Source organism: Ixodes scapularis, unplaced genomic scaffold (genome assembly GCF_016920785.2).
Source record: "Ixodes scapularis isolate PalLabHiFi unplaced genomic scaffold, ASM1692078v2 PGA_scaffold10__122_contigs__length_95168666, whole genome shotgun sequence".
In the NCBI taxonomy this organism is placed as follows: Eukaryota; Metazoa; Arthropoda; class Arachnida; order Ixodida; family Ixodidae; genus Ixodes; species Ixodes scapularis.
In genome coordinates this window covers 35,785,733-35,813,606 of record NW_024609836.1, presented here as the reverse complement: position 1 = coordinate 35,813,606, position 27,874 = coordinate 35,785,733, and the positions used below count along the sequence as shown (strand labels likewise).

Below are 27,874 nucleotides of genomic sequence, written 5' to 3'. Positions count from 1 at the left end.
CGGACTGTCTAATGTCGTTCCCTTCATTCATTTTTCTGGAATGCCGAGCAAAAACACTCGAATGGGAAGCACTCAGGCTGCGAGGACTGGTTCTCATGGTGGAAGATAATGCAGAAGAGATAGGTATGGTAGCACAGATTGTGGAAATAAAATGGGAAATTGCAAGAAAGGCCGGAACACTCGGAATGTGCAACACGGCTGGAGAGCTGCGCCAAGCAGGTTTCAATGGCCCAAGAAGGTGGCAGACACTTTCCGTCTACAAGGGGTTCGTGAGATTCGCACCAGTTGCATCATTGTGGGCAACAGGGCAGCCAGCTTAAGAGCGCTTTCTGGAACGGCGCACATCAGCCGCCGGTACGCACCGTAAAATCCCGAGCAGGCACCCGCCCAAAAATCTGGAGATGATAGTAAAAAGCAAGGAGACGGGCGCCCCTTCGATCGACGACGCATAAAAACGCGTCCTTTGCGTATTTTCCGAACGTGACGAAATCGAGGAGTGGGCACTTGCTGCGGAACAGGCAGATGCTCCGTGTTTTATGGCATTACGTTTTACCAATCTGTTTGTTGCGCCATTACTACACGAGGGAACGTAACTAGTGGATCTTTGTATGCCATCGCGTTTCGGGAAGCATTCTCTAGGAATGCTAGTCTGTTGTTGTCATCCGCAGTTTAGGAAACACGGGTCGTGGATGGTCTCGGGCATCTCACCATTGCTCCGCGGCCAATGGGATCGTGCCGTCTGCCGACGGGAGCGCCGAAGAACAAATCGCGAAGCGAGAAGACAACAAGCGATGCCTTGCACATTTGTGGTTTATTCACTTAGTGAAAAGTACTAATGACATTTCCTCACCACTTTTCGTTGTCACAATGTACAAAATAATTTCGCGTTTGTTTTTTTGTGGCCGGAATACACACAGCGCACGCACGAGACATTCTCCGTTCAATGCGTCTTAATACGAACCGACCACACAGAGCGAGGGGCTCGCTGCCGGAAGAACTTGCGCGACATTGTGCGTCGAAAATGCCAACCATTAAATACGGACGACTTCACACGCCCGATGACCGTAAAAGAATGGGCAAAAGTTCATGGGGCTGTCAGCCTGAATATTCAAGTAGGGTAGTAGAGGTCGATGTTAGACTACAGTTGAACTTGGAAGAATTAACCGACAGGCTGCGTAGCACCTGCTTGAGAAAAGCGAAAAAAAGGCAAGAAAGCAAATTTCTGCATGGCAGAAAAAAAATATTTTGTGGGTCTGGTTTTAAATAATGCCTTTAATTGGCGGTGTTGCATTGGGGATACAGCATCTTTTCATTCAATTTTTATCAGTCACATTTTACCATTAAGTAGTAAGCAAAAGACAGAGAGATGTGTCTTGCACAACAAAATCATAGGTGTGCCTGTGTGTAGTATGTAAAAAAAAACATGCAGTCTCTCCTTTTTCAGGAGGAGGGGGGCACTTTTCGTCAGTTTTTTATGTATTAAAAATATTATAAAAATAGTTGTCGGCAGGGATGACTCGAGTGAATTTCACCATATCTCTGAGCACACTCGACGCTAGAAGCGGACTAAGTCAACTAAACAGCACGAGAAGCACAACATCACTGTTTGCGAGTTTTCTAGATGCACCATATTTACTTGCATAATGAATACTTTTTTTTCCCCAAAAAATTGACCCATGCGCTGGGTAAAATTTTTGCATTTACACACTTTGCGCAAATGTCATTTCAGGTGCCAATACGACATAACAGGGTACTGTGGCACGTCTCCACTGACTGAGGCGTGCCCATGGCTGGTCGTGGGCGCGCCACAGTAATCGTGCTTTATAAATTGCAAACCTTTTTTAGAGCGCTTTTGGCATGCCTTTTGCCGAAGAAAAAGCTCCCTAAGAACGGTCGCGTCGCTCACTGTGCTGAGTGCGGACTCAGCACAGAGAGCGTCGCGGCTGTTCTTGGGCCTAACCACTTTCACAATCACAGACGACGGCGTGTTTGTTGTCATCAATGCATCCGATGGATAAAACACGTCCGGGGCTGGGTAATTCCCCGACCGCAGCTTTGCTAGGCGTGCACGCTGCTCGGTTTCACGGCTGATCACTTCTGCAACCGTGCAATTGCAGCTATTACGAGACAGGCCTGGCCCCTTGGAGGCAAAAGAAAATTGGCGGGTTTGGGGGCTAGCCGGCTAGCTAATAAGTTGGGTGCAGTTCAAGACTTGCGGAGCCAAAAATTAAAAATGTGTTCATTGCACGAGAAAAAAAAATCCAAATATTGATGGCTGTTGTGAGGGATGCATTTATTATGCGAGTAAATACTGTATATTTTTTCTTCCTTATCCAACTAACTGCAGATGCAGAACCCATAAACTAGAAGACATGCATACCCATGGTCTGCGACCATGGGTATGCATGCATGTCTTCTTGTCCATCGGTTCTGAAACTCTTTGGTCGCAAGGAGTTACGCCTTCTCCTTGTAATGCCTTCCCTCTCTAATGTTTTTTTGGGCTCCGAGAGAAGAATGAATAAAAACGAACCCCCAGCTGAGAATGGCAGTCGAGAAGCCTTTCCCCATGTCGGCATTGACGGGAGAAGGCAGTGCAGAAGCCTACAAACCTTGTAAACAATAGCACACATACCAGGGAAGTAGTACATCAGGGGGCGTTTCAGACCTGCTAAGATCTGAACCGCGAAAAGTTGGGAGCTCGATCCCACGAGAGGACACTCTGGGGGAACACCCGGTTTGAGAACCCGTGTTTTATATGTACCGCGAAACCCAGAGAATGCACTCACTCAAAATTTGGAGCATGTAAAAACTGGAGCATGGGTGCTCCTTAGATCAACAATATGTAAAGATATGTCCTTTATGTATTTTCCAAATGTTACCAAATTGGGGGGTGGGGGGGGGGGGGGTGGGCGCTTATTGTGCAATGGGAGGATGTTTAGTATATTACGGTAGTCGCCGATGGGAGAAGTGTCAATCGTTTTGCCTCCAGCGCGAGTTTCCTGCCTTCGATAAAGCTTTGGCATATCACGAGTGTCGAGCAGCCAAAGCACGGTGCGAGGCAACCGGTGCGTGTTGGAGGCTGGGTTTCAAAAAGGGGCACCCCGCCCCTCTCACCTTGTCGGGTGACTATTGTCTTCGACAGCACTCCGGCCTAAAGTGAGACGAAGCGTAGACCTACTTTGGGTTGAGAAGCGGGAAGACCCTTTGTCACACACAAACAGTTCCGGGGCACCAACAAGCCTCACAATAGTGTGCGCTGGTCTTTTTATATCTTTGGAGTCCATGATACACGTTATGACGCAGCTCGTGACACGTGTCGTGCTCATAGAGTCTTCTGCCTGCAGGTTGGTGGTGGAAGAAGACAGCGTCCGCCTCTACCACTCGTTGGACAACAGCCGCGTGTACCAGGAACGCGACCCCCAGTGGGTCGAACTGGACGCGGAGCGTGCCCCCGCGGTGGAAGCCCTCCTCCACGCCTACCCGGGCTACCTCCGCATCCAAGAGCTGCCCCTGGAGGGCCCCACCGAGTGCATGGAGCTGGCCTCCCTGCTGTACGACCGCGGACTGCTGCTGACGCGGGAGCCGCTCGATCCCGTCGATTACGACGACGACGACTAGGGCGTCCTCTCGTTCGTCGGTCATGTGCACTGCAAGAGCCACCAGGGGTCGCTGACCGCGACGACTACTATGGTCCGCTGCGGGTCAAGAAAACCAGGACAGGCACCTCCCACAAAGCCTCCACTGTTTTCACTTCAGCAGAGCGAATGCTGCAAAGAAAAGTGGAGAGGAGGAAACAACCAATCACGGTGACCAAGAAGCGTTATGGGAGAGGTTTGTTCCGCTTTTCTTAACCCGCAACGGGCCATTGTTGGTTGCATGCACGGAGTTTGTCAGCCACCCAATGACTACAACGACCCCTTTTTCGATGGGTTTCTCAGTTCGTCGGCGACTGAATTTTTTTTGCGGCGTGGCCCCGCTTGCGACTTGGACCCCTTCTTCTTCTCCATGTCGAGCTTGGGTGCCTCGGTCCGAGTGTGCCAAACCAGGACCTGCGGGAAGGGTACCGCTCTGTAGCATGCTCTCGAGGGGCAGAATTAAACCATGTACAAGTGAGACACGAAGGCGGTCACAGCTGGTGGGAAGGACTTGGAAGGAAACCCTCGTCAACGCCTCGGAATGACAGCCGGCGTTTTGCCGTAACACTCAACTCGTGCAGCTTCCTCAGCTCTTTGAGCAAAACGTCGGCTGCCACTCTCAAAAGGAAGTTGTACACGATTTCAGCGCACGCTAGCGTCAAATTTAGTGCTTGCGTTAGCACACGCTACGTTAGAGTTTTATAATAGCGTTCCTCCGCCGCAACCGAAACGCCCAAGCATCTCGCGCTTGCAATGCGACCAAGATACAGTAGCAAGTTTTATTTCACGCACAAAATGCTCTGTTTCTGGGTCGAGAGTAACATTTTAGATTTGTTTAGATATCATGTCTGCTTGCGTCACCTTGGCGAGAGGGCTCTCATGTACTGGCTTTTGCCAAAAAACGTCTGCGCGTCGCAAGCAGCAAGTTGCCGGCGATCGTTGCCCACCTTGCTGGACCTTCCAAATCGTTTGTTACATGTGCCTCCTGTGGGAGCGCAATGTCGTCCTGTATGGAAAACCGCAGCCGCACGGATGTCGCTGACGTTGCACTTACGGGAGCCGCTATTTTCTAAAACTGCTCGTCTTGGCTTTAGCCAACTTCTCGTGAACCACGAATCGGCCTTGGAGAAACGCACTCTTTGGTTATGCACGCAATTTCGGAAGCATGGCGCACACAAAGTGGCAGCAAGCTATTTTGGAACTCCCTAAGAACCCAAAAGGGGACATCTTTGAAGCCCCTGAGTAACAGCTCATGTTTTGCCAAGATTCAGCTTCTGAAGCTGAAGCTGAGTCTTAGAGAGCTTCCGAGAGGTTCCTTTGCAAAACGTGGGCGTGCAGCAAACTACGAAGAGATTAAATGTGTTTCATTTCTGTTGTTACGAATACCTAAATGTTTTATTACACTGAAAACTGCTTTCCAAAAGTTTTGCGTGTCGTCGTCTTTGCTGAAAATTTGCTCATGAAGGGAATCAATGGAACATGTCTACTGAAGACTTATAAAACCTGTTGCTCCAAACTAACCTCAATCAGCAAAGCTTCAAGACTTTCTAAAAATAGGATGATTGAGAAATAAAAACACTCTTCGGGAACAAACTGCCAGCCATGACAGATGTCAGGGATTGAGAAAAGCATACTGATTTGCTCACTAATTTTGCTAATTAACTTTTAACTAGCACAGCTTAGTGGCCAGTGTCGAAGGCAAGTTGGTAGCTTGAAGGAAAACAATCTTACTTGTTCTTAAAACAGAGAAAGTCCCTATTCCCCGCAACGCAAGAAAATCTTATGCTTTCTTTGCGGAAAACCGCACATTGCAGGAAATGCACTATCATACTCATTTCTGCAGAAAAAACTTGAGTTCCTTGCGCCGTAGGGCCAAGGAGGACTTTCTCTTTGTTCTAAACAGGAACACGGGATCATTTTTTCTTCGAGCTACAAATTCGCCTTGGTACTGGCCGCCCAACTGTGCTCGAGATCGATGCAACAAATGCATGTCTTTCGATTACCTCAGCTCAACTAGCCTTGCGGTACAGCACCATGGGAAAGGATGTGGGTTCAGTAACAGCTTTCTCGGTGAGCTCTGCTGGGCCAGGTTAACGGCGTAGGTGCAATACAGCAAACAAGTTTGTCCACTCGTTGTGTAGAGATACAGTGACACCACGGCACCGAGCTCCCACTGGAAGACGGGGTGAGTATACACCAAGGCCTTTGTGTCTACTCACTGCATCCTCCAATCGGAGCGAGTACGTCCATCCGCTCCTTGCACGGAGGGTGCAGGGGATAGCTACTGTGTCGTCTGCTCGTTGTGGCAGTGGCTACCCTGGGCATTTTCTATGGCTTTAAGAATTCTACCGGTTCCTAATGAACGAGGACTTAGCCCTTGAGAAAAAGGAGATGAAATAGCTTGAAGGGTACATTGTTTGTGCCAACTAATAGACGTTCTAGTACAACGAAGGAGGAACTCACAGCCGAGGCATCGTATGCCACCCACCGAAGAGAACGGTGTCTGCTGGGGTGGAGCTTCGTTGTGCAAGTGGCCATTCCCCTGACCTTTGTGAACCTCCTCCTACATCAACACCAATCTAGACAGAAGGCCTTTGCACTGGTCCCCCTCTACAGTTCCAACTGTCGCGCTAGTTGTCCAGCCACCGCTGGTTAGTGGCTGTGCCAACAAGATGATGCAAAACCAAGCTTGATCATACTGACAAGGACTGGTAAGCACAGAATGCGATGGGCCCTCCAGGGGAGAAGGGAAGGGCATCTGAATGGCACCGCCCACTGAAGATTCGCTGCCATTTCTGACGCATGCCGTGAGATGGCACAACACAACAGGAAAGGCTGCAAAGCGTGCGACCGTGCCTTCACAGGTCACATGTACGAGTTCGCGTTTGCATTCTTGAAACTTGCGGCCCTAGATGGCTCAGTTGACAAAGCACTTTGCTCACAATCTCGAGCTGGTGAGTGCAAATCCTGCCGGGGGACAGAAGTCTTTTTATACAGTTCCCTATGTGCATAATGCTTTTTGGAGTACGTTTCTCTTTACAGCCAAACGTTACCGAACTCCATGATAATTGGCCAATAAAACATGGTGCGTTTATATAATAACAAATATTAAAAAGAGAGTGAACCAACAGTCATCGGACCTTTCGTGTGACCTCGCGGAACAGTAAACGGGCCTTGTCAGTATCTACATCTTATTTCACTATTTACTCTCAGCTTTACCAAAGGTACAGGGATGAGAGCGTAACACAAGCAGTTGGGGAGGAGGGGAAGGAAACATTTCCCCCAAACCTGGACCCTTTTGTTCCCATTGGAAACTACTGGCTTGTCACTCAAAATTCATACAAAAGGGGCTTTTCTCTCCCTGCATCCACAGTGTCGTGTGCGACTAGCGAGATAGAACTGGAGTTGCTCCCATGTGCAGAAAGCACTTTTGTACCTCTCTTACACACGAAGGGATCCACCTTGGTTGACTTGCTCACCATAAATCTCTAGTTCCGACTTGGAATAACTGTTTGCTTCTTGTTCAATGCTTACGCAGAAACTGAGCCTACACAACATAAACCGAGTAGAATAAGGTCGCTCTAATGCGGACCATCGCTACGGTGTCCGCAGCGCGTCCCTAACTGGTGTGTCTCTGGCATCCCGATTTGCTTCCGCGGACCGTGAAGATGGAAAGCGACCTGCAGCGCAACTGCCGTCCACCGCATCCACCACCACTCCCATACTACTGCCAGCATCGTGGCCGGCGACGGCATGACGCTTCTATAGCATCGTCAAGCGGAAATCGAGGGACCCCTTTTTTCGGATGTGGTAGACGCACAGGTCAAAGACGCATTCCAGGCACAATACCACTATGGGTGGCAGTGCTCCCTTGTCCACACCCACCTGCGAGCAGTTGCGAGCCTTGGGCTCGAGCTCGTGCAATCCCGCCACCAGGCGTCCCAGCAGGTGGGACTCCTGCATGCCCCTTGGCAGCCCCAGCCGGAACTGGGCCTGGGGACGCCCCAGAAGCAGCCTCAGGGACACCGCAAAGCCCGCCATGTCCACCGGAAAGGGCCTGCAGCAAAGGGCCAAGCGAGACTTCAAAGAGGAGTCGATGCCGGTTCGTGCATTTGCGTGCGGGTGTGCTTGAGTCGTTGCGCTCGATCACGACCGCTTACGAGAGAATGCCCTGGCACACTGGTACCATCTGCCACCTGGAACTGTGTGCATTGCTAGACCACGGTGCAAGATACTCTTTATGTGAAAACGTACGGCACTGCAAACGCGGTCAACCCAGATAGTCTTATTCGCTCGTGCCTGAGTAGCCAATACCGACTGTCTCCGCATCTCCGCTGGCCGAACGTAGAACTGATGAAAAAAGAAACAAAAACAAAAATGGCTCGTTGCCATGGCACCCGGGCACACGTGCTTTCACCTTGGTGCGTCTGCTCCGACCTTGCGGATGCTGGCTCGAACGCTGCGCCAGAGATCTCTCCGCTTCAATGCAATCATAAAACTGTTCTTGCCGTCGCTGAGGTGCGAAGCTCAAGTCGACGATGAGGCTGCGTCTAAACAACACGGGTCGCCTCGTGCTGAGTTCCCCGCGATGTGGCACACCCAGAATATGACCATATAAACAAGCGTGCCTCCTACAGACAAGCTTGGGAAACCGGACCCGCGATGGGCAACCGCTATCTGACCATTAGAGTCATCTGGTCGCACCGTTTGCAACCAAGGTGAGGAGAGGACTTTGTCTGGCAGCTACGATGCGCACAGTGTCTGCACCTATACACATATTGCATCGTGCACTAAACTGAAGGTTTTGCAATATTTTCTATTTATTTATTTATTCATATTACCCCTAAAGGCCCTCGTGAGAGGGTATTACATAGGGGGGTACATAAATCGTTCCAATAGGAACTAGTGCACATTGAACAACATATCAGAATACTAGAAAACAATCAATACACTTAATAATAAAAAGAAAATAAAGGATACACTCAAAAACGAATAAAAAAAAAACATACACTCACTCATCACACTGCAATAAAGCTGAGTCAAGGTAAAAACAAAATAGTACACATATGCTCTGCACGTTCCGGAAAAGATGAAACAACAATGTAAAACAGCAAAAGTTAGATGGCATCAGTATTTTGAATTTATTCTTGAAACTTCGTGGTGTCTTTTTCTGAGGCAATGTGCGATGGTAGATTATTCCAATCGATTGTGGTACGTGGAATGAATGACCGGGAAAAGGCAGATGACTTACAGGTTATGCGTTTAACTTTGTAGGGGTGATCGCGGCGTGGAAAAATAACGGCAGGTGGCTCGAAGAAATCACCGTGAAGTGACGCGTGGTGGTAAAGTTTATGGAAAAGAGATAGGCGTGAAAGTTTGCGACGATGGAGTAGTTCGGGTAGCTTTGCTCGGCGTTTTAGTGCTGTGACGCTGGAATGACGTGAATAATCTGAAAATATCAAGCGAGCGGCACGATTTTGCAGTGATTCAATGTCGTTTATGATGTAAGCATGTTCGGGATCCCAAATGGCTGATGCATATTCTAATTTTGGACGTATTAGTGTGGAAAAGGCAAGTTTGCGTATGTTAGGAGGAGCCTGTTTAAGGTTACGCTTGAGAAATCCGAAAGAGCGGTTAGCAGCCGCCAGGGTGAGCTTTATATGGTAGTGCCATGACAGATCAGGTTGCAAATGAATTCCAAGATATTTATAAGTGGAGACGAGGTCAACAGTATTATTATTTAACACATAGGAGGTAGGAATCCGGGATACGTGATTAGTAAAAGACATAAACTTTGTTTTAGAGCAATTTAGGGTCATTAGCCAGGAAGAGCACCATGCATTAATAGCATTTAGATCAGTTTGCAAAGCTTTCTGGTCATTGACAGAGGAAATTATTCGGTAAATTACACAATCGTCAGCAAAAATTCTAATTCGGGATGAGACACAGGATGGCAAGTCATTAATGTAGACTAGAAATAGTAGTGGACCTAGTACGCTACCCTGTGGGACTCCCGAGGTTACTGGTTTGAAGGAAGAGTTACAATTGTTAGCGGACGTGAACTGTTTTCTAGACGAAAGGAAATCTTTTACCCATGCCAAAATGTTAGGGTGAATCTTAAGCCTGGACAGTTTGGTTAGAAGCCGGTGATGAGGGACACGTTTAAAAGCTTTAGAAAAGTCGAGGAAAACAGCATCAACCTGGGATCCACCGTCAAGAGCTGAATGTATGTCATAAATGAAGCCGGCGAGCTGCGTGTCACATGAGTATCCTCGGCGAAAACCATGCTGATATTTATGTATGATATGATCTTCCAGGTAGTTAATTACTTGTGTGTGTATTATATGTTCAAGAAGTTTACAAATGGTACTGGTTAACGAGATGGGACGATAGTTTAATGGCGATGAGCGTTCACCAGACTTGAAGATGGGAATTACTTTTGCGATTCGCCAGTCATGTGGGATGCAACCTAACGATAACATTTGTGAAAAAAGGGCTGACAGTATGGGACAGATGCTAGCTGATATATTCTTTAGTATCTTATTATTAATATCTTATTATTAAAGCCGACATGATCAGAAGCAGTAGAAATTTTGAGTTTATTTAGTAAGGAGTATATACCCGCTTCAGTTATTATTATTTCTGGCAAGCTGATATCAGGAATATCAACCGATATCAACTTCGATATCAACTTCTTGCGCTATCTACGAGGAATGCTTATCACATTTTGAGAATCCCTGTAACCCACAGTAAAAGCATAGTGCCTAAAGATTACACAAATATAAATGAAGTTCGAAAATTTTTCAGGGCTCACCAACAAATAATGCAAGTGCGTTCTCTCGTCGCATGTAATTGCGAAGAAACGCAACACACTCGAGCACTACCAAGCATATTGTGCAAACCAGCTTTGGATGCCAGTGAGAAGTGAAAGGGCCTGCAGCAAAAGGTCGCAGTTGGAGACCAGGGAGACGGTAAATTCGCACTGTGGTGTAAGATGGGCCTCTAGTCAAAGAGGTTCTCAACCGAACCCTTTTAGGGTACTAACCAGTGATGGACCAAACTGCTGAACTTTAGATGAAGCAAAGTTCGACACATGCCAAACTTTTTAAGAAAAGCTCGGCCAAGATTTGGCAACAATTTGGCAAACGCCTGCGCTCGCGCAAGAACGCGACGGAGTCGTGGATTGCAAATGGACGCTGTGTGGTCGTGTGGTTACCATAATACAGTCCAGGACTACCAGTGGTTACGGCGAGGTGCAAAGTAGGTGACATGGTAACTATGTTTATTAGCCTTTGTAAGTGTGGTTCTCTTCAATATTGTCTGCTTCAAGAACAAAAGATTGACCAGAGATTGACGCAGTCCACTGTGTAAGTGACAAATGGGCGCGTTGAGTTTGTGCTCTGGGGCGCGAGAGTTTGGTCGTTTGACGTTCCGTTCACTAAATGCACAGGGGCGTCGTAAAGTGTGGGAGCGCCGCCGGAGACTGTCCATGTACCGGATATTTGTCGGAGCGCGAGTGACTTTGTGCTCCGTGACATCACGCTCGCCAACAAGATGGCTGCGCTGACCGAAACGTTGAGATGAAGGGCGCTCCCGGACTGCTACCTCTTTTCAGTTGAAGAGTGCTTAATCCAGCAGGTAAAAACAGTTTGATTTGAAAGCTAAGACAGCAATAAGTGTTCCGGAAAAGGTTTGTTCATGCATCTCGCCTAAAAAGAATTCATTTACTGAACGGTAGCGTGCCGATAACACAGCGACAGAAAAGTTGTCAAGATGAGAAGACAGCTGGATCGCTACCCGTTTTAGAATGCTTACCCCAGCGAATAAAGGTACTTGGATTGGAAAACCAAAACATCAGTTAGTGTTGCGGCAAAGGATTGATCATGCATCTTGCCTGAAAACGAATTGACGTGTGAAAACGAAGTGGTGTGCCGGTATCGGCGTAGCACATCGACGGGTTTCGCCTCGCGCTGCAAAACGGAACCACGGAGCATCTGACAAGTTTAACAGTTTCCTGCATCGACAAGCGAGTTCAAGAATGTTGTCTTTCATTTGAATCTGAACAGCATGCATGTCAATAGGTAAATAGATATTGGTCAAGGTAACTTTTCGTATATATGCTCGAAGCGAGTCTTCGAACCTTTCACAAATATTAAAGCATTCATAGAAACTTTCTAACATCACAGTCTTTATTTTTTTATACTTGCACTTTGCCACTCCACAGAGGCCTTAATTAATTTATCTTCGAAATATTTTCGGCTTCTGCGACCTGTATCCACGAGATGCCAGGAGCGTCGCAGTAGGAGTAAAGGAACGCTTGATGCGGTACATTGTGGATAAAAGTGATTTTCATTCGAATTTTTTCAGGGATGCGACAACGTCAAAAAGTCAAATTGGACATTTAGTGTTTCTACAGCGTAAAGTCGGTCTGCCAGGGTGGGGCGACACTGGTTTACACCGTAGATGAGCAATTTTGCCAGTGCAGTATGAATGCTAACCTAGGGTCTTTAACGTGCTCACGCAGTAGTGATACACAACCGCAGGCTGGTATGATGCTCATCCAGATGAAAACGGGCAGGGGTGGGGCTCGAACCCAGAATCCCTGGATTCTGCAGCGCGAGCTTTCGCTCCACTTGCGTCGAGCTGGGTGTGCGCTTTAGCCCACTCGGCCACCGATTCCCCCAGATGCAACGAGGTAGTTGCAACATTGACTGACAAGGACTTTAAAGCACTCCTAGCCATTATAGCAATCCTGTTTTTGGCTATCAAGTGGTTTGTGCCAAAACAAAACCAATATTGCTTTTTAATTAGCATTATTTCGCGGTTTTCATCCATCCGCATAGAACTAAACACAGAACTATCAAGCTCAAAGTTGCACATCCGACATTGCTAACTTTTCCATCTTCCGAAACGTCCGTGCACGTCCTAACATTAGGAACCGGCACTTTAAAAGTTAAAAACGAGGCATTTCGAATACGGGAGGCACACTTTTGGGCAAAGCTAAAGTGACTCGAATAAAAAAAACATGCATATTTACAATTGCATTGTTATCTATTCTGGTGAAGGCTCAGCAGCAGTTGCATTCATTTTCGCACTCGAAATCGTGACTTGCAGAGAAAGTAAAAGCACAGTGTTACTGCCTTTATTCTTTTTTATATGTACACACTTGCAGGCTTGCGCTGATCAGGCCTCAAAACCGAAACTCGCGTAACGTGATTGTGTCCGCTACCCAACTGCGTTGTAACACCACTTCTGCAGAAAGTCGCTGTATCAGCCGCTGCAGCAGTAGTCTCTGTACCAGCAGACACACAAAAATGACACCGATACAATTATTTTGAAGAATATCACCTTATTTAGCAATAGCTGCGTCAATACGCATTTAAAGAAGCCTAAAATCTTTTTTTTCACGAATAAACAAAATATCAACTTTTAGGTCTGTCAAAAATGTATCTTTGCCAAATCCTTAGAAAAGTTTGTCCCAATATTCGGTGCCAAATCCCAAGATCTGGCGCCAAATTTTTTATTCGACAAAAGTTTGATCCATCACTACTGGTACTACATACCGTAAAATACCGGGCAAGCGCCCACTCAAAATTTTGAGAGTATCATGAAAAAATGGGGGATGGGCGCTTGTCCGGTCATGAATTCTACATATCAATGTACTTTGCATATTTTCTCAGATTTTATGAATTTGGGTATGGGCGCTTAATGTGGTATGGGCGGATGCACAGTATTCTGCGGCACATGTTCTGAAAATTAAAATAAAAAATGTAAGTAAGATTTACCGCTTCATCTTGTGCTGACCCAGAACATGGCTCCCACTGGACTGTTTGTGAGGTGGCTTTTCTCTTTGGGAACCAGACTTTTATCTCATTAGTACTGGAACGTTTTCCAAGTAGTATTTCTGCCACATGCACACTCTTTGGAACTGTGGGCAATCAAATGGCCATGTTTCGTGTTCTTCAACGGACATGGCCGTTTCCCCATGTCCGTTCTTCAACGTACATAAGGAAAAATAAACCTAGAAAAAAAAAAAAAAAAGACTCTAAGGAAAATTAGCTCCGAAAACAGGGAACCTCAATTAATAAGCAGACATGCCTTGCCTGCAGTGGCGCAAAACTAGTAGCTATAGTAGGTATTATCGACAGTAGAAGATGAATCTAGCTATCAATAGTAAAAGAAACTACCAATAGTACTATCAAGAGCTGATCATTCAAAAGCTATTTATCATACTAATGATAGTATTCTATTAATAGTATACTATCAATAGACTACAGCAAAACTTTTAATAGTATAATACTGATTCTTAACTATCAATATATATATATAATATACAAATACAATGTATACAAAATCGATTGACAATTGATAGTATTGATAGTCAATTGAGAGCCAATAATCGATAATTGACTATCAATACATTTTAATACTATTGATAGTTTTAGGAAAGCGATTGATTTTTTAAAAACTATAGATAGTACTGAGTCAATTTATCGAGATTTGCATCACTACCTGCCTGCCTATCAAAACAGTTGCTGCCAACAGAAGACTGTGGCATTTGACGAAACAGTGCCTCGCGTAACGCACCATCATTTCTGTCCCCTGTGGTGGCAGAGCACCGCAAAGCAGCGAGACTGCGACCACACATCCCTGACAAACAACCCTCGAGTGCTTCAGAATTTACCGAGTTTACCGCATGACGACCACCGTGAAGCCTCTCTGCCCAACACGGCAACTCTTCACGGAGGGAGAGCGGCGATCCTCACCGGTGTGGCTTCCAGACGGCGTTCCAGCTGACCACCCGTCCGTCCCTCACCAGCGGCTTCTCCACAACTAGGCCCCCGACCAGACCCACGGGCCAGACCGAGACGGTGCGGGTGTCACGCATCTGCATTGAAATACCCATATATTAGACATACGTATTGTACTGCGGCTATACCTCACACTGCCAACAGAAAAACTGATAATAAAATAAATAAAAAAAAACATGGGAACTTTATTTAATTGTATTTCTTAGCACAGTGACTCACAAATGGGGATCTGCGGACCCCTTGGGGTTCCTGAAGGCCACCTTGAAGTCGCTGATGCCCTCAACCTTCGGTCAAGCCGAGTAATAGATCTTATTTTTTTATTACTGATGCTGGCTGGGAGCTAAATAGACCGAACCCCGTGGGCCAAGTGAGCAGGGCTGATTATTCTCCATTTTGGAGCTTCAAAGTTGGTCTGCACGCATTTAGTTTTCTTTATTTACCCATTTGTCATTGTAATAGCTTAACAGCTCTAATAGTTGTACAATGGTCGTAACAGTTCGGGGAGGGGTAACTGAACGGCCAGGTTGTAATGTCGCGACACTACCAAGTGGCAAAGCCGACAACCACGCTAGCTTTTATGTAGCCTTGGCCGTGACGAAAACGTGGCGCGTCTCGGGAGCTCTCGAGACGCGTTACAACCTGGCCGTTTTAGTTACCCCTCCCCAGAGTTGAATAGGCGCAGGAAAGACGGGGAATCCGGTTCGACAGCTTGCAGCCATACTGGCACTGAGCAGCTCTCCATATAAAATAGGAGCTAGAATTTCGTTGCAGTATCCATTTGAGGGTGGGCTTTGCCTAGAGAAGTACTTTCTGTTTTGTGCAAAAAAAACTAATTTTGAGGAATGTAATTATTAGGTTCACCAACTTGCTTTCAGTGCTTCGGTGTTACACAAAAGATAGGTAGACATCTGGACACTTTGAACACATTTTTTCTACCTTGGCGATTCTTCTGCCCTTGCTAACACGAGCGTGCAAGCGCAACCAAAGCATCGCGGAAAGCAGCGAGCTGGCACTGAAGGCGGAGCTTTTCTCAGCGGTTGCATCACACGCTTTGCTCGCTTTCCGAAGCTACAAACAACAAAGTTGGGACAGTCGGGGCTTGCCAACAATGGGTAAAATAGGCAAGAAGTTGTGTGCTGGCCCCACCTAGGAACAATGAATAAAAGCTTTGGCACTAAACTTTGAATTCTGACGAGATTCGCAGTTCATTGAACTTTCAAGATGGCAGGTTCGGAAGTTTAATACTTTTCAAACTTTTCAAGAAACAAATTCAAAAGTTTGAAAATCGTCAAATTTTTTCATTTAGTAAGTTTAAAGGTTTGTTAATCGCGAATTTCTTAACGCACTAAGTTAGAAATAATTGAATCTTCAAATATAAGAAGTTCAGAAATTCGAAATAATACAATTTATAAACGCAAAAAGTTTGCCAAAGCGAAACTTCTCGAACCTTTCGAACCCCCCAGTTCGACCTTCGAACCTTAGGTTCGAAAAAAGTTTGCTGCATCTCTAGATATTGCTGCAAGTGCTTTTCGGTTTTAACCAAGTTTATGTTTTTGATACTGGCAGATGTTTATTGGCATTCTTTGGCTTAAATTCGGAAAGACCAAGCCCCAGCTGTCACGTCTCAACTCTACCGGGCTCACATACTCCATTTGGGCACATCTCGAACTACTTCCTTCATCTGTCAAGGCCACCATCAGTATGGCACAGATGCCATACCACACACAATAACAGCGGCCAATGTGGCCAGACTGAACTTTAGGATGGCTCTATTGTCAGAACATGAACATGATTTGGGACATGCGGTGGGGGTGCAAAGGAATGCAAAGAGAACCCAAAGGATGCACGAAGGCGGGTCAAGGTGCAAGATATACAGTGAAACCCGTTTAGAACGAACCCACGTACAACGAGTTATTGTCGATATCGAACTCACAAAAAATTTAAATAAAAATGCATGTAAAAAGTACTTTTTATAACGAACAACATATTGGCTATATCGAACTTTTTCCGCCCGGGAAGGCTTCGAAAAACGCGCAACGTCTTCTAGCCTGTCCCTTCCGACCCCCCCCCCCCCCCCCTTCCAAAAAAAAAAGTAGGAAAAAAGAAAAATTCCAAAAGCTCAAGCTGCGAACAAAATTGAGTGAATAGAAGCAGTTCAGAAGGGGAGAAAGCTAAAAAAAAAAACACTGCACGCACGCGCAGAAAAAGAAATTCCTCTCAAAGCGGTAGCATTCTGCACGGGGTTGCAAGGCAGAAGCGAAGAGATGAGAGGAAAAGAGAAGCTCTCACCTTGCAACGAACGAATTGTGGAAGTTTGTTTAAATGATTTTTTGCTATATTTAACTATTTTCTATATCGAACTGATCGTGGCGTTTCTTGCTGTTTGTTATAAACGGGTTTGACTGTACGCAGGAGCGGACACTGCGCGCGTCGCAGCTGCCAGATAAAGTCCTCTCGTCGCCTTAGTTGCAAGCGGCACTATCGGATGACTGTTCTTCAAGTGGCAAGTGGTAGCCTATTGCAGGCTCGGTTTGCCTTGCTTTTTTATGGGAGACACGCTTGTTTTTTAAGTTGTTTTCTAGGGTGTGCCACGTCATGTAGAACATGGCACTTGCGCTACACCTGTTGCTTAGACACAGCATCGCCAATGACCCTGGTTTCGTGCCTTGACGGCAGCAAGAACAATTTTATGAACGTGTTGAAACGAAGAGATCTCCGGCGCATATTTCAAGCCAGCATCCGTCGAGGTCGGAGCAGACACACCGAGGGGAAAGCGCACACAACCGAGTGCCACAGCAGTGAGACTTTTTTTTTTTTAATGTTTTATTTATTTATTTTTAGTTGTGCTGTATGGCCACCGAAGACGCCGCCGGCATAGGCCTCTCGGGCGTGTCAATAGGACTTTATCTGGTCGATCGCGCCGCAGCTCTCGCCGCACTGCGTGTCCTCGCTTAAAGAGTGTCTATTTGAAAAAACTCAACTTGCTCGTCTTGTCCTTTTTCACAAAATGTACTATTCCTTTTCTAATTTTCGAAAAACCAACTGTCACCCGCCATTTAACATCTCCATACGTCATGACCATAGTCTAAAAATTAAACCTCTATTTGCGAGAACTAATAAATTCCAAAATTCCCCACTTTCTATTGCTATTACTAACTGGAATTCCCTTCCTGCATCCATAATACGTGAATCTAACCCGAAGACATTCCATGAACTCTGCACACACCTGAAAAGTGTTTATCTTTAACGTGTTTATTTGTTAATACTTTTTCTACATGTGATGTTTTGATAACTGTCCTATTAGTTGGTAGTTTTGCATTTTCCTATTATTTACCTTGTCTTCACTCTTGTGCTATCTGCATAATATGTCGTTTGATTCCCCCTCATGCAATGCATTTCATTTGAAATGCCTTAAAGGTACAATAAGCTGAACTGAACGTGGTACGAGCACACACGCACCTCTTCGAAGAGGCGAAGGTCGTAGGTGTTGTCGTCGTCTGCAAAGAACACGACGCCTGGGGACCCCCTCGGGAGGGTGTCCCTCAGCCACTGTAGTGCCCGGTTGCGCTGGAGCACCCCCTTTGGGCGAAGCCAGCTGGGCTGCCCCGGAGCCAGCACCTGCTCGGGGGGAGTGGCCGCGTGCAGGTGCGTATGCGCGACGCCGCTGCGTCGCAGGAGGTCGCCGACGAGCTCTGTCCGCTCTTTCCCGTCTTCCACGACGATCCAGTGCAGCTGGGGGACCTGGTGGACGAGAGAGCCGCTGGCAGATGGCACGGGTATCATCGTCATTCCAGAGTATCTGTATGTGCTCTGCAGGGTATCGCGGCAATCTCGAATTTTTGACTAAAAGTATTGCAGAGAAGTGACCATCGCTGTTGCAGGAGACACGAGGGGTGCAACGACATGAGGCAGTGGTTCACCGCACATGCGCCGCTGTGCATCTCCCGACTCCCTGAGAAACGCGTGCGCGCAGCATCATCAGTTGTCTGCTTGTACAGGCTCGCCTTGAAACGGTGCATGTGTTATAAAAAAGAATACAACTGTACGCGTCTCAGTGGCACACACAATGAACTAAGGTTTAAGAGCCTTCACGCTCCTGAGACTTCAGTACAAGATCTACATTTCGCGAATGCGGAGCAAAAAAATATGTCCTGCCCCAAACCCGGCGCTCCGCCAGGCCGCTTCACCGCAAGCGCCATAGTCAAATGTGGCATGTCTGACCCCTTCTCCTCCAATGACGAGTTGGCGGCGAAAGGCGGGCAATACCCTGGCTCCACCATTCAGTTACTTTGTATTGTCCTTGCACTACTCCGGGGACATGGCAACTCCGTAAATGTTCCAAAGCCAGGTGGCATGAGCTACTGCCCGACACAAAGGTCACAGCCACTAGCTGCCATTCGTCCATTTATTCACTCACCAGGCGGAAGGTGTGGGAAAGCCTGGTGAGCTCCGCCTCTTGGACGTGCCGGCTGTATGTCGGGGTTATGGCGTAGATCGTGGGCAGCGTTTGGCCTCCGTCTGCCAGCTTGTGCAGGGCTGACAAGCAGACCCCGCTGGGTCCGGATGTTCCTAGCTTTGCTCTCTGCACAACGAATGTGGTGGTGCTCGTTAGCCTACCAAACAATACTTTATTGAGGAACAGTGCCGTTTGCTGGGCGGGTTGGTGCTGAATTTGAGAACAGATAATAGCGCTCAGTGGTGTCCAGTTCTCCTCCTTTACGAGCGCTACCATCTATTCTAAAGCTCGTCCAGGAGCATTGTAATAGCAAACTTGAATCATTTCGTTGAAATGACGTACAATGTTTTAGGAAACGTGCAAACTTCCAGGAGTATAAATGTTACTCTCGACAAGTTACTGAGTTACAGGTACTTGAGCTGAACTGTGATGAAGTTAAAACACATACTTATGTTTTCAAATGTAACATACAGTTACTGACAAGGTAAGAATGCTGTGTCTTTTGAATGACTTCCAGCACGCGCTCGTTGCCTTTCACTATGCTTTGGCTGCACATGTATGACCGAGGCTCGTAAGACGGCGAAACATTATCGAAGGTAGAAAGTTTGTGCTGGAGCCAGGTCAACTGGAATTTCTCTCTGGCGTTTTCGTGCTGTCAGTAGCTTGGCTACATCGTCCTGTAAAACTACATAAAATTAAAGCTGTGGAAGCTGCAATAGGTTAACTCACTACTCGATTTCCAATGTTGGAAAAAATGGCAGTTCAGTCGCTAAGATTAAACAGCGCACAAAACGTTGGAGGAAGAGAAAAGTAGTATTGATGTACCAACTAGCTCAAATTACCACTTTACTATGGCAGTTCAATCACCATTTGCATTCTGCATAAAACTACAATTAAGTTCAGAGGCATGACAACGTGTGTACAGTGCTTATTATCGGAACGCTGAGCTGTATAAACCACAACCCTGAATCACGTACGTAGAAGCAAGTGCTCAAAATGCTTGCAATACATACTATGTGTATGAGTTGAAAGAATTGAAATAATACCCTCACTTGTCACAGGATAGACATCGATAATGTGCCTTCCCATAAGTTCTAGGAAGCACAAAAAGATGAAGTCAATTTTTGGTGTTTACATGCCAAATTAAGAAAGGGCATCTGGAGCGCCCCACCAGAAGGTTGAGGACGAGGTAATTTGGGCCCCGTGGGGACCTCTTGACGTGCGACCGAAATATTAGTTGCGTATAGTACCTTGTCCACAACAGGTCTTTAAAATGCGAACACCTCAGCCAGGATTAGAATCCGACCTGTACGGCGACGCTTCACCTTAGAGCCACTGAAAGTTGACGGGGAAGCAAAACACAACAACGCCAAGGCCAGAGGTAAAAAGGGTCTATACCTCACCATTCACATACCTTTAGTTACCAGTGATAAACAATGGTCAGTAAAGGAATGCCCCCTCGCTATAAAGTCGTACAACAGAACTGTGCGTGAAGCCTTATGCGATTAAAGGGGCGGTGCCACAGTTTTTCTATTTTCAGCAAATACAGTTAGAATCAATCCTTGACACGAATAACCTATAAAACACGTGCTAGCTTTCTCTTGCAGACAACGGCAGCTAGCCCTAAAAAAAAACTGTAAAAAAATTAGCAGTGCCCCATAACTCGCGGCGAGACTGAGCGGCCACGTGATCTGGTGCCGATCAAGTGCCAACAATGTTCCTTGTAGCCATGCACTGGGGTTGGCAAGGCACAGGACACGCACTGAGCTCCAGACATTGTTAGGGTTTGGCTATTCCCGTCATGGCAGCCACTGGACACGAGCCAGTAGCCGAATGCTCATCAAGGCATCAAGTGCTCACTCCATGTTGTGTCCAGCCTATAGGCCCCATTTGAATGACGTCACCATGGGTAATCCCCGTGGCTATGTCAACACTGCGATCCCTGGGACAATGTCATTGAGTTTTACGAAGTAGAGACTTGAAGAAAAAGTCAGCCTTTATCCTTGAAACATTACACTGAGACAAAGGAGCTTCTTGGTCGGTGACGTAACATTCCGAGAGTTTTCAGGTCACTAACACCAGTAAGCTTGTGTCTTGTGAGCAACATCCCGACCCAATATCAATGCATGGCCCCTTTAAATGTTACGAGACCAACAGCACCAACGTGACAGGTAGTGTTCCACAGCTATGACCCCTGCAAGCAACTTACAATGAAGTGCACGCAACGCTCTCTCCAGTACCTCTCAGTTTCACGTGATGGGACCAGGCATCGCTCCGTCGTCACTGTAAATGGCAAAGAATGATGTAATGAGCTTGATAAACAGTCATCAGAATGAAAATGGGCAGTAGTAACCTTGCTATGAAAGTTCTGGGAAAGTTCTATGGCACAGGAAGTTACGACTGTATCCATGCAGATAAGATAGACAGATTTTATGGCGATATATACGTGGCCTGAACGTGCCATCACACATGCTGGTGGTAATTCTAGGTCATACCTACTTGTTCTTGCCAAGAAAAGCAACTTCAGCGGTGCAAAACATAGGATCTTGCACTGAAAAACGAGCCGAAAAAACAGGCGTCTGCACATAGCTCAAACTTTCACCGAATGTGCATTGAGGCGGTCAGTTTTACCTTCTCAAATTTCAAGGCATGGTGTAGTTCTCTTTCTGAACAAATTAGACCGACAAACTTGCCGAAGTCAATGGCAGACATATTTTCAAACAACCAAATTAGCAATGAATATAGCTTGTGGCGCTATCTCCAATGAGGCACATCCAGCAGACAACAGAGTGCGTCTTCTGCTTGCTTCGCCTATGCGGAGCGCAACTTCGTCTGCTTCTTTTGCAGGGGTTGTGGATGCGTCAGAAGGACGATCTCTGATTGGTTCTGAATGAAGGATAGTGGGTAGACCTCAAGGCAGCTTGCTTTGAGGTCTACCTACTATACTTCAATCAGAGCCACTCGGAGCTCGGCATCTTTCTGACATCATCAAAACTCCTGCGCAAGAAGCAGACGACTTGCTCTCAACATTGAAGGATGGCAGCACAAGTTAGTCATTGCTAATTTGGTCGTCTGCAAACACATCCATCGTTGATTTTGGCAAGTTTGCTACTCTCATTCTTCACAGAAAAAAAACTATGCTTTCAAATTTCACGAGATAAAACTGACCTATGAAACGCACACTTGGTGAAAATTTCAGCTCTCCAAGTGCCGGGGTCGGTTTTTCAGGCTTGTTTTACAGCATAAGATCCACCACGCGCAGAAAGTATGTGCTGAGCAGTAAGAACACACACAATGGAGGCTGATGTGACGTCCTTTTTGAGCAAGTCGGCCCTGGCACCAGGCCCCATAGCAAACCTTGCTATCGACCACATAGGTGTCAGACGAAAGGTGTGTACCATGTGTACAGCTTCCTACCCCACGGCCTCCCTCCTTAACCCTTCCCCTACCATGGACGGCCTGAGTTCGTCCACACTGTTTGTCCCCCCGAAGACGAGCTGGGCTTGTCCCCGTTGATTCAGGCTCCAATACGCTACCATGGACGAACTGGGCTAGTCCACGTGTTTCTAGTGAGCTTTGCCGTGAATAGATGGCGCTTCACGGAAAATAAAAACCTGGTAAATTTCTGAATTTGGCAGAAAATTGTTCTAACACAAGCAATAGGGGATTTAAAAATAGTGACGTCAACTTCTGGTCGCTGCGTTCTTAGTGACGATCTTGCCTCAAAATTGGGGCGAAAACGAAGATGTTGTGGCGTCTCTTCAGATTCAGAAGACGAGGAAATGAATCTTTCATCGAACGGCGAGAGGAATGCAACTGAGTTATTGGATTTGAGCTCCGACGACTCCGATTTTGATGAGGACATCATGTCGACATGGACTAGAATCAATGTAGAAAATTCCTCTTCAGCCCCACCACGTTTTGCATTCACTTTGCGTGCAATGTGATGTGAATTGTCTGCAGTACCGCTACACCTAGCCTGAACGTCCATGTGCAAGGTGATGTGAACTGTCTGCGACAATGCAGTGAAGCGGAACTTCAGTCCTTTTTTCTTTTGCAGTGTGTTCAAAGATTTCTCATATAATAAATATTTTGGCGTTTGTTTTTTGCCTTTGTATTGCATATTAAATTTATAGGCCACATAAAAAATTCGGTATTTTCAAATAGTCTTTTTCAAAAGTTTTGCAGTAGGCAAAGGGTTAAAGGAGCTGTGCAACAGTTTCAGTGCTTTGCTTAAATAATTTGAGAGTTGGTGTCTCGACCTTTCTGAATTAAAGAACAAAAAACCGCTTTTCTGCATGTCCTAGTTTTTATTTTAAAAATGGACAAAGATTGAGGTTTTTGGCACCTCTCAACTCCTTCACCATCTTCCGAGTCACGTGCGCTGTGACATCAATGGGGCTCACGCGGGATCCGGTGAAGCTCTCTCTCTAGAGCCATAAGTAGGGTGTGCACTTTCCGGTGTTTATTTGTGAGAAAAATCGGCGGATGTTTTTCGGTGTTAATTTATTTTCGAAACACCGGTGTATTTCGGTGGAACGTCTCACGACAAGGCTAAAATCGGTGATTATCGGTGGAAAGAAAATGCGATTGATCACAGACAGAGAGCTCCAATTTTATTCACATATTTCATACACTTCTCGAGGAAGCATATATTTCTCGCACTTGGTTATTATAGTAGATGCAAGCATACTTCGAGAGGCTTGCATCCGTCATGGCAGCACGTTCCTTGTGGTTCACAACCCGCAATTTTGAAAACGCACGCTCCACATTTGCGCTGGACACAGGAAATCCCAAAATGTCCAGCGAGGCTTGGGACAGTAGTGGCCAGTCAGGTAAATGAAGTTTCCAAAATAACACTGGATAAATGGTGCTAGTTACAGCATACTGGCGGTAACAAAGAAACTCCGATTCTAGGTCACTCAGCTAGCTCTCGTCTCAGAGGACCAGCCGATAGATACTTTCATAAGGCACAAATCCCTCTGGCAGCTCCACGTTTATACACGGATTAACAATTGGCACGCGGAACCAGAACGACGATTCATCCATGAAATTTGTAGCGTAGTCATCCTGGGCTTTCCGCTTACTTCCCATCCTGGTGGCCTTCTACTCCGCTTGACGACGAAGGGAAGCAAGTCTCACGTTGAGAAAACCCGTAGACGCGGGATGGACGCGCCTTCTCAAACATGTCTGCAAGTTTTTTTGGAGAACGGTCCTTTTATATACGGCGAGAAACTCCCCCGCCAACAAAACCCTTTTTCCGTTTCCCCAAAAGCTCATGGAAACTAAACAGATAACAAGGAACGCATCTCAGTTCTGAAAGGTCAGTAGCCCTGTACGACGACACGGATGTTGGCAGTGTCTTCCAGGAACCACAGCAACCTCTGAGTACATGGCTTGCACCGACATTACTTGGCCAGACCCAGTAGGGAAAGGGCACGTGAGAACGTACCCTCCACTGCGTTAATTTTTCCACAAAAGGGGGCCATGGGCGACACAACGGGGGAAAGGCGTGTGAGAGCTTATCTTCCACTGCGTTCACTAGACGCTTTGGACCCCCGGAAAGGAGGGCGGACTGACGCCACGTGCAAACCATGTATAGACACTTGAAGAATGCGGGATCCACGAGATAACATGTTTGACGAACCTCTACGGGGAAAGGGTTTCGCTAGGTGGGAAACGTGCAACGACCGGTGTTTTTCGGTTTTAACCAGGGCGAAAATATCCAACCACCGGTGTTTTTCGGTTTTAACCGATTTTGTAATTTCGTCACCGACGGATGTTTATCGGTGTTTTCCGGTTAAAACCGGAAAATACACACCCTAGCCATAAGTGAGCAGCGAGAACTCATCCGCTCGCGACCGCGTGACCACGTGCTGGCAGGCGCAGCGCAAACAATATGGTGAAACAAGGAAAGCCTCATCCACGTCCGGCCATACCCGTCTGGCTCTGTCCCCCTCCCCCTCCGGATTCTGGCAGCTGTTCGCGGTAGCAGATAGAGCAGATGGTTTTGTGGACCTAGGATAGATGGCGCCACTAAAACTACATATAATAAAAGTTTTATCGATGATACCAGGTTTTTAACGCATTTATATTTATGTTGGAACGACAAGATTTATAGAAAAGTCACCTTTTATCAAGCAGGTATTCGCACAACTTGCTATTTGCTCTTTCTACAAGACCGCCATTGACGTCATGCCGCCTGCTTCTCATGGCCGCCGCTCGCAGCTGCAGGTCGGGGAATATTCTAATTTTTGCCTCGCGATTACGCGGCAGAATCGCAACATTTCGAAGGAAGGAGGTGTGTTTTCTGTCCCTTGTGACAAGTTGAACAATGTCAAAAGTAGAAGATGCCAATTCTTTCAACGTTAAAATCGTTGCGCAGCTCCGTGGAGGTTTCTGAGGTCGCCTAAATTTGACAATAACTCACTCTGTGGGCTCCAAGCATCCTAGATATTTAAAAATGATAACGATGCGCGGCCGATTTCCTATTAAAATAAAAGATTGAACACGCCTAGGTCGTCTCTGGTGATGGAGGGAGCGTTGCCCCAACAGCCAGGGCAACATGTGACCATTGAAAATGTGACATTTTGTTAAGATTGGAAATACTGTTATTACAAAATATGTATGCTCTTTTAGGTAATAAAAAAAAAAGTAGTCGAAAATTTTTTATTTTTTGCGGAGGGAACATATTATTGCAGCAATCCATAATATTGCAGTAATCCACAATATTGTACAATGCGCAGCTTTTCTTGTTTTTTCTTTGCGGGAGTGATGTGTTTCAACAACAGCTCTCGAGCACGTGCTCGCTGGGTTAAATCGTAGTCCAGGCTGTATGGGCAACAAGCAGCACGCATTCGAGATATCACTCCGCAGTTCCACCAGTCGGAGGCACGAGGATCCATCTCTTGCTATTGGCAGACAGTGGTCCTGGTTTTGGAACATGCTCCTCCCATTGCCGGAGATGAGCTCGGTGTGTTGCACTCTTTGATTGCTTTCTCAATAGGGACATTGGCCTCGTATCGTCATAATTTAGGGATCCAGGATACTTAGAGCCAGCAGAGGGACTCAGAGCCATATATGGAGATAGTTTGGTCAATGGGAGGCGCGGGCAGAGCCAGGGCGTGCACAAGAAGCTGGCAGAAGGCGTGACATGCTCTCTTGGCTAACCAGAAGCCAAAAATAATCCCCTAGCAGTGGTAGTGAGAAACAATTTTAATAAGTGCATAAGAGTTAAATGGAGTACCTCTTTATGGTTGAAAGTATAGTAGTACACGTGATGTTTCAATTATTATCATGCGAAAAAATGCAAGAATCGCATGTGCCGCTCAAACTCTCTTTTTGCTCGCTCGGAGTCTGACTGCTCGGACGGCATTTTCCCGGCCCTTGGCCCCTGGCATACGGACCACGTCGATCGTTTTCCTAGAATTTGACGTTGCATGACCGTGATAAAAAAAATCACGTGCACTACATGTTCAGTCACCGAGAGTTACTCCGACGCGCTTATTAATTATTTTTAGAGTAAAGCTATACGCACTCCGGAGTGCGCTTCGCGCGGAAATGGCTATACGCACTCCTCCGAGAGATCATGCCGCTCGGGCCACCCTTTTCGAACGGCGCGTGAATCACTGGGGCGCTCGTTAACACAGCCCCCCGCCTGCGTTCACGCCGCTTCGCGGCGACAGTATCGGCTGCTAATTACAAAGCGTAACCAGTACACGCCGCTTCGCGGCGTCCAGCCGGCAATCCAAGCCCCGCTGTCCCCGATCGCACCTCCGGAAAGGGAGTCCGATACCATTTAGTTCTGCAAAGTTTCTCGACAACATTCAATTTTTTTTTTTTTTTTTTTACTGTTCATCGCAAAAAAGGAAATGTCGTAAATATCGCCAAATGCCTCGACAAAAAATGTTTGAGAAAGAAAAAAAAAAAAGAAAGTAGGCCCACGGGGGATCGAACACGCGTCCACTTGCGTATGAAGCGGACACCCTAACCCCTATGCCATGGCACCGCTTAGGATACTCGTTGTGTCCACTCTTTTTATACGAGAAAAGCGGAGTGCGTATAGCCATTTCCGTCCGAAGCGCACTCCGGAGTGCGTATAGCTTTACTCTTATTTTTATCGCGACCATCGCCAGGGCATTATTCGCGGCTTCTGGCTGGCCACATTCGAATCTGTGAACACGCCTCCCTGGAACACGCCCAGCCCGCTCTGGGCCAATGGCGCCTCCTCATTTGCCTCCTATACCTCCCAATGAATGGCCAACCTCTCTCAATATACGGCTCTGGAGTAAGATTGCCATAAGGCAGGACACCTTTAACGGCCTTGTCTATAGTCGGTGACAGGTCAAGAACGAAATGGAAGCCTCTCCCACCCCCTTCCAAATCAGCGGAGCGAACGGTGGAGAGGAGGTCGCGTCCTCTCCAGCGCTCGCTCTACTAAAGTGGAAAGAGATGGGAGGAGCTTCCACTTCGTTCTTGACCTGTCACTCTCGTTTATTATGAGAAGTTCAGCGAACTGGGGCTATGAACATTCCAGTTTTGTATGCACCTCTCCTTTCGTGATTAGATGCCCAATCAGATCACGGACCGAACCTCGCTCAAAACGTCAGACCCACCGAGCAGTACGACGAGCCACAGCAGAGCGCCCACACATGCCGTCGCTGTCAGGAGCCGTGTGGGTCGGAGTCGACAGCGCGTGAACATCGCACACGAGGAACTGCTGTCATCGGGCGAGTCCGTTCGCTAATTAAAACCACGCTCAATGCCACCGGTCTCTGGGCCCACACGCAGTTGGATCAGCTGGATGCTTCGGAGGATATTCAAAGCACAGATTCAAAGGAAAAGCCGAAGAGCTACGATTGAGGCAGCAAACGTGCAAACGGTGCAAGTACAACCGGCCAGAGGGCGCAAGCTCCGCTTTACAAGTTATAATCATCATCGACTGCCTTCTATTTTTGTGATCTTTGTCTAGT

The 27,874-nt window shown here is 46.8% G+C and overlaps 2 protein-coding genes across 3 annotated transcripts in view; one reads left to right on the top strand and one right to left on the bottom strand.

Moving 5' to 3' along the window:
• Window positions 1–5,161, top strand: part of LOC8032267 (bifunctional lysine-specific demethylase and histidyl-hydroxylase NO66) — a 34,540-nt gene extending 29,379 nt beyond the window's left edge. The window contains exon 11 of the mRNA XM_040218891.3: window positions 3,345–5,161. Coding sequence (XP_040074825.2) covers window positions 3,345–3,618 — 274 coding nt within the window. The 3' untranslated portion in view covers window positions 3,619–5,161. The remainder of the gene's footprint in view (window positions 1–3,344) is intronic.
• On the bottom strand, window positions 793–27,845 carry LOC8032268 (galactosylgalactosylxylosylprotein 3-beta-glucuronosyltransferase 3). 2 transcript variants are annotated; one of them, XM_029971535.3, is made up of 7 exons: window positions 27,518–27,845; window positions 21,112–21,185; window positions 18,864–19,028; window positions 17,906–18,187; window positions 14,402–14,523; window positions 7,521–7,692; window positions 793–4,049 (listed from the first exon to the last, which is right to left on the bottom strand). In XM_029971535.3, exons 1-7 carry the CDS (start codon window positions 27,603–27,605, stop codon window positions 3,906–3,908), a joined length of 1,047 nt encoding a protein of 348 aa, XP_029827395.2. In that variant the 5' UTR covers window positions 27,606–27,845; the 3' UTR covers window positions 793–3,905. The 2 variants fall into 2 exon arrangements, with proteins under 2 accessions (XP_029827395.2, XP_029827396.2); XM_029971536.3 differs by lacking the exon at window positions 18,864–19,028 and having other exon boundaries at window positions 27,518–27,727.
• Between the last annotated feature and the right edge of the window lie 29 nt (window positions 27,846–27,874).

Excerpts from the sequence above, each read along its gene's own strand:
- LOC8032268 (XM_029971535.3), bottom strand. The coding sequence starts at position 27,605 with ATGTTCACGCGCTGTCGACTCCGACCCACACGGCTCCTGACAGCGACG. Across the intron at positions 19,029-21,111 it reads AGCGTTGCGTGCACTTCATT|AGAGCAAAGCTAGGAACATC; the intron begins GTAAGTTGCTTG and ends TTCGTTGTGCAG. Across the intron at positions 18,188-18,863 it reads TTTCCCACACCTTCCGCCTG|GTCCCCCAGCTGCACTGGAT; the intron begins GTGAGTGAATAA and ends CTCGTCCACCAG.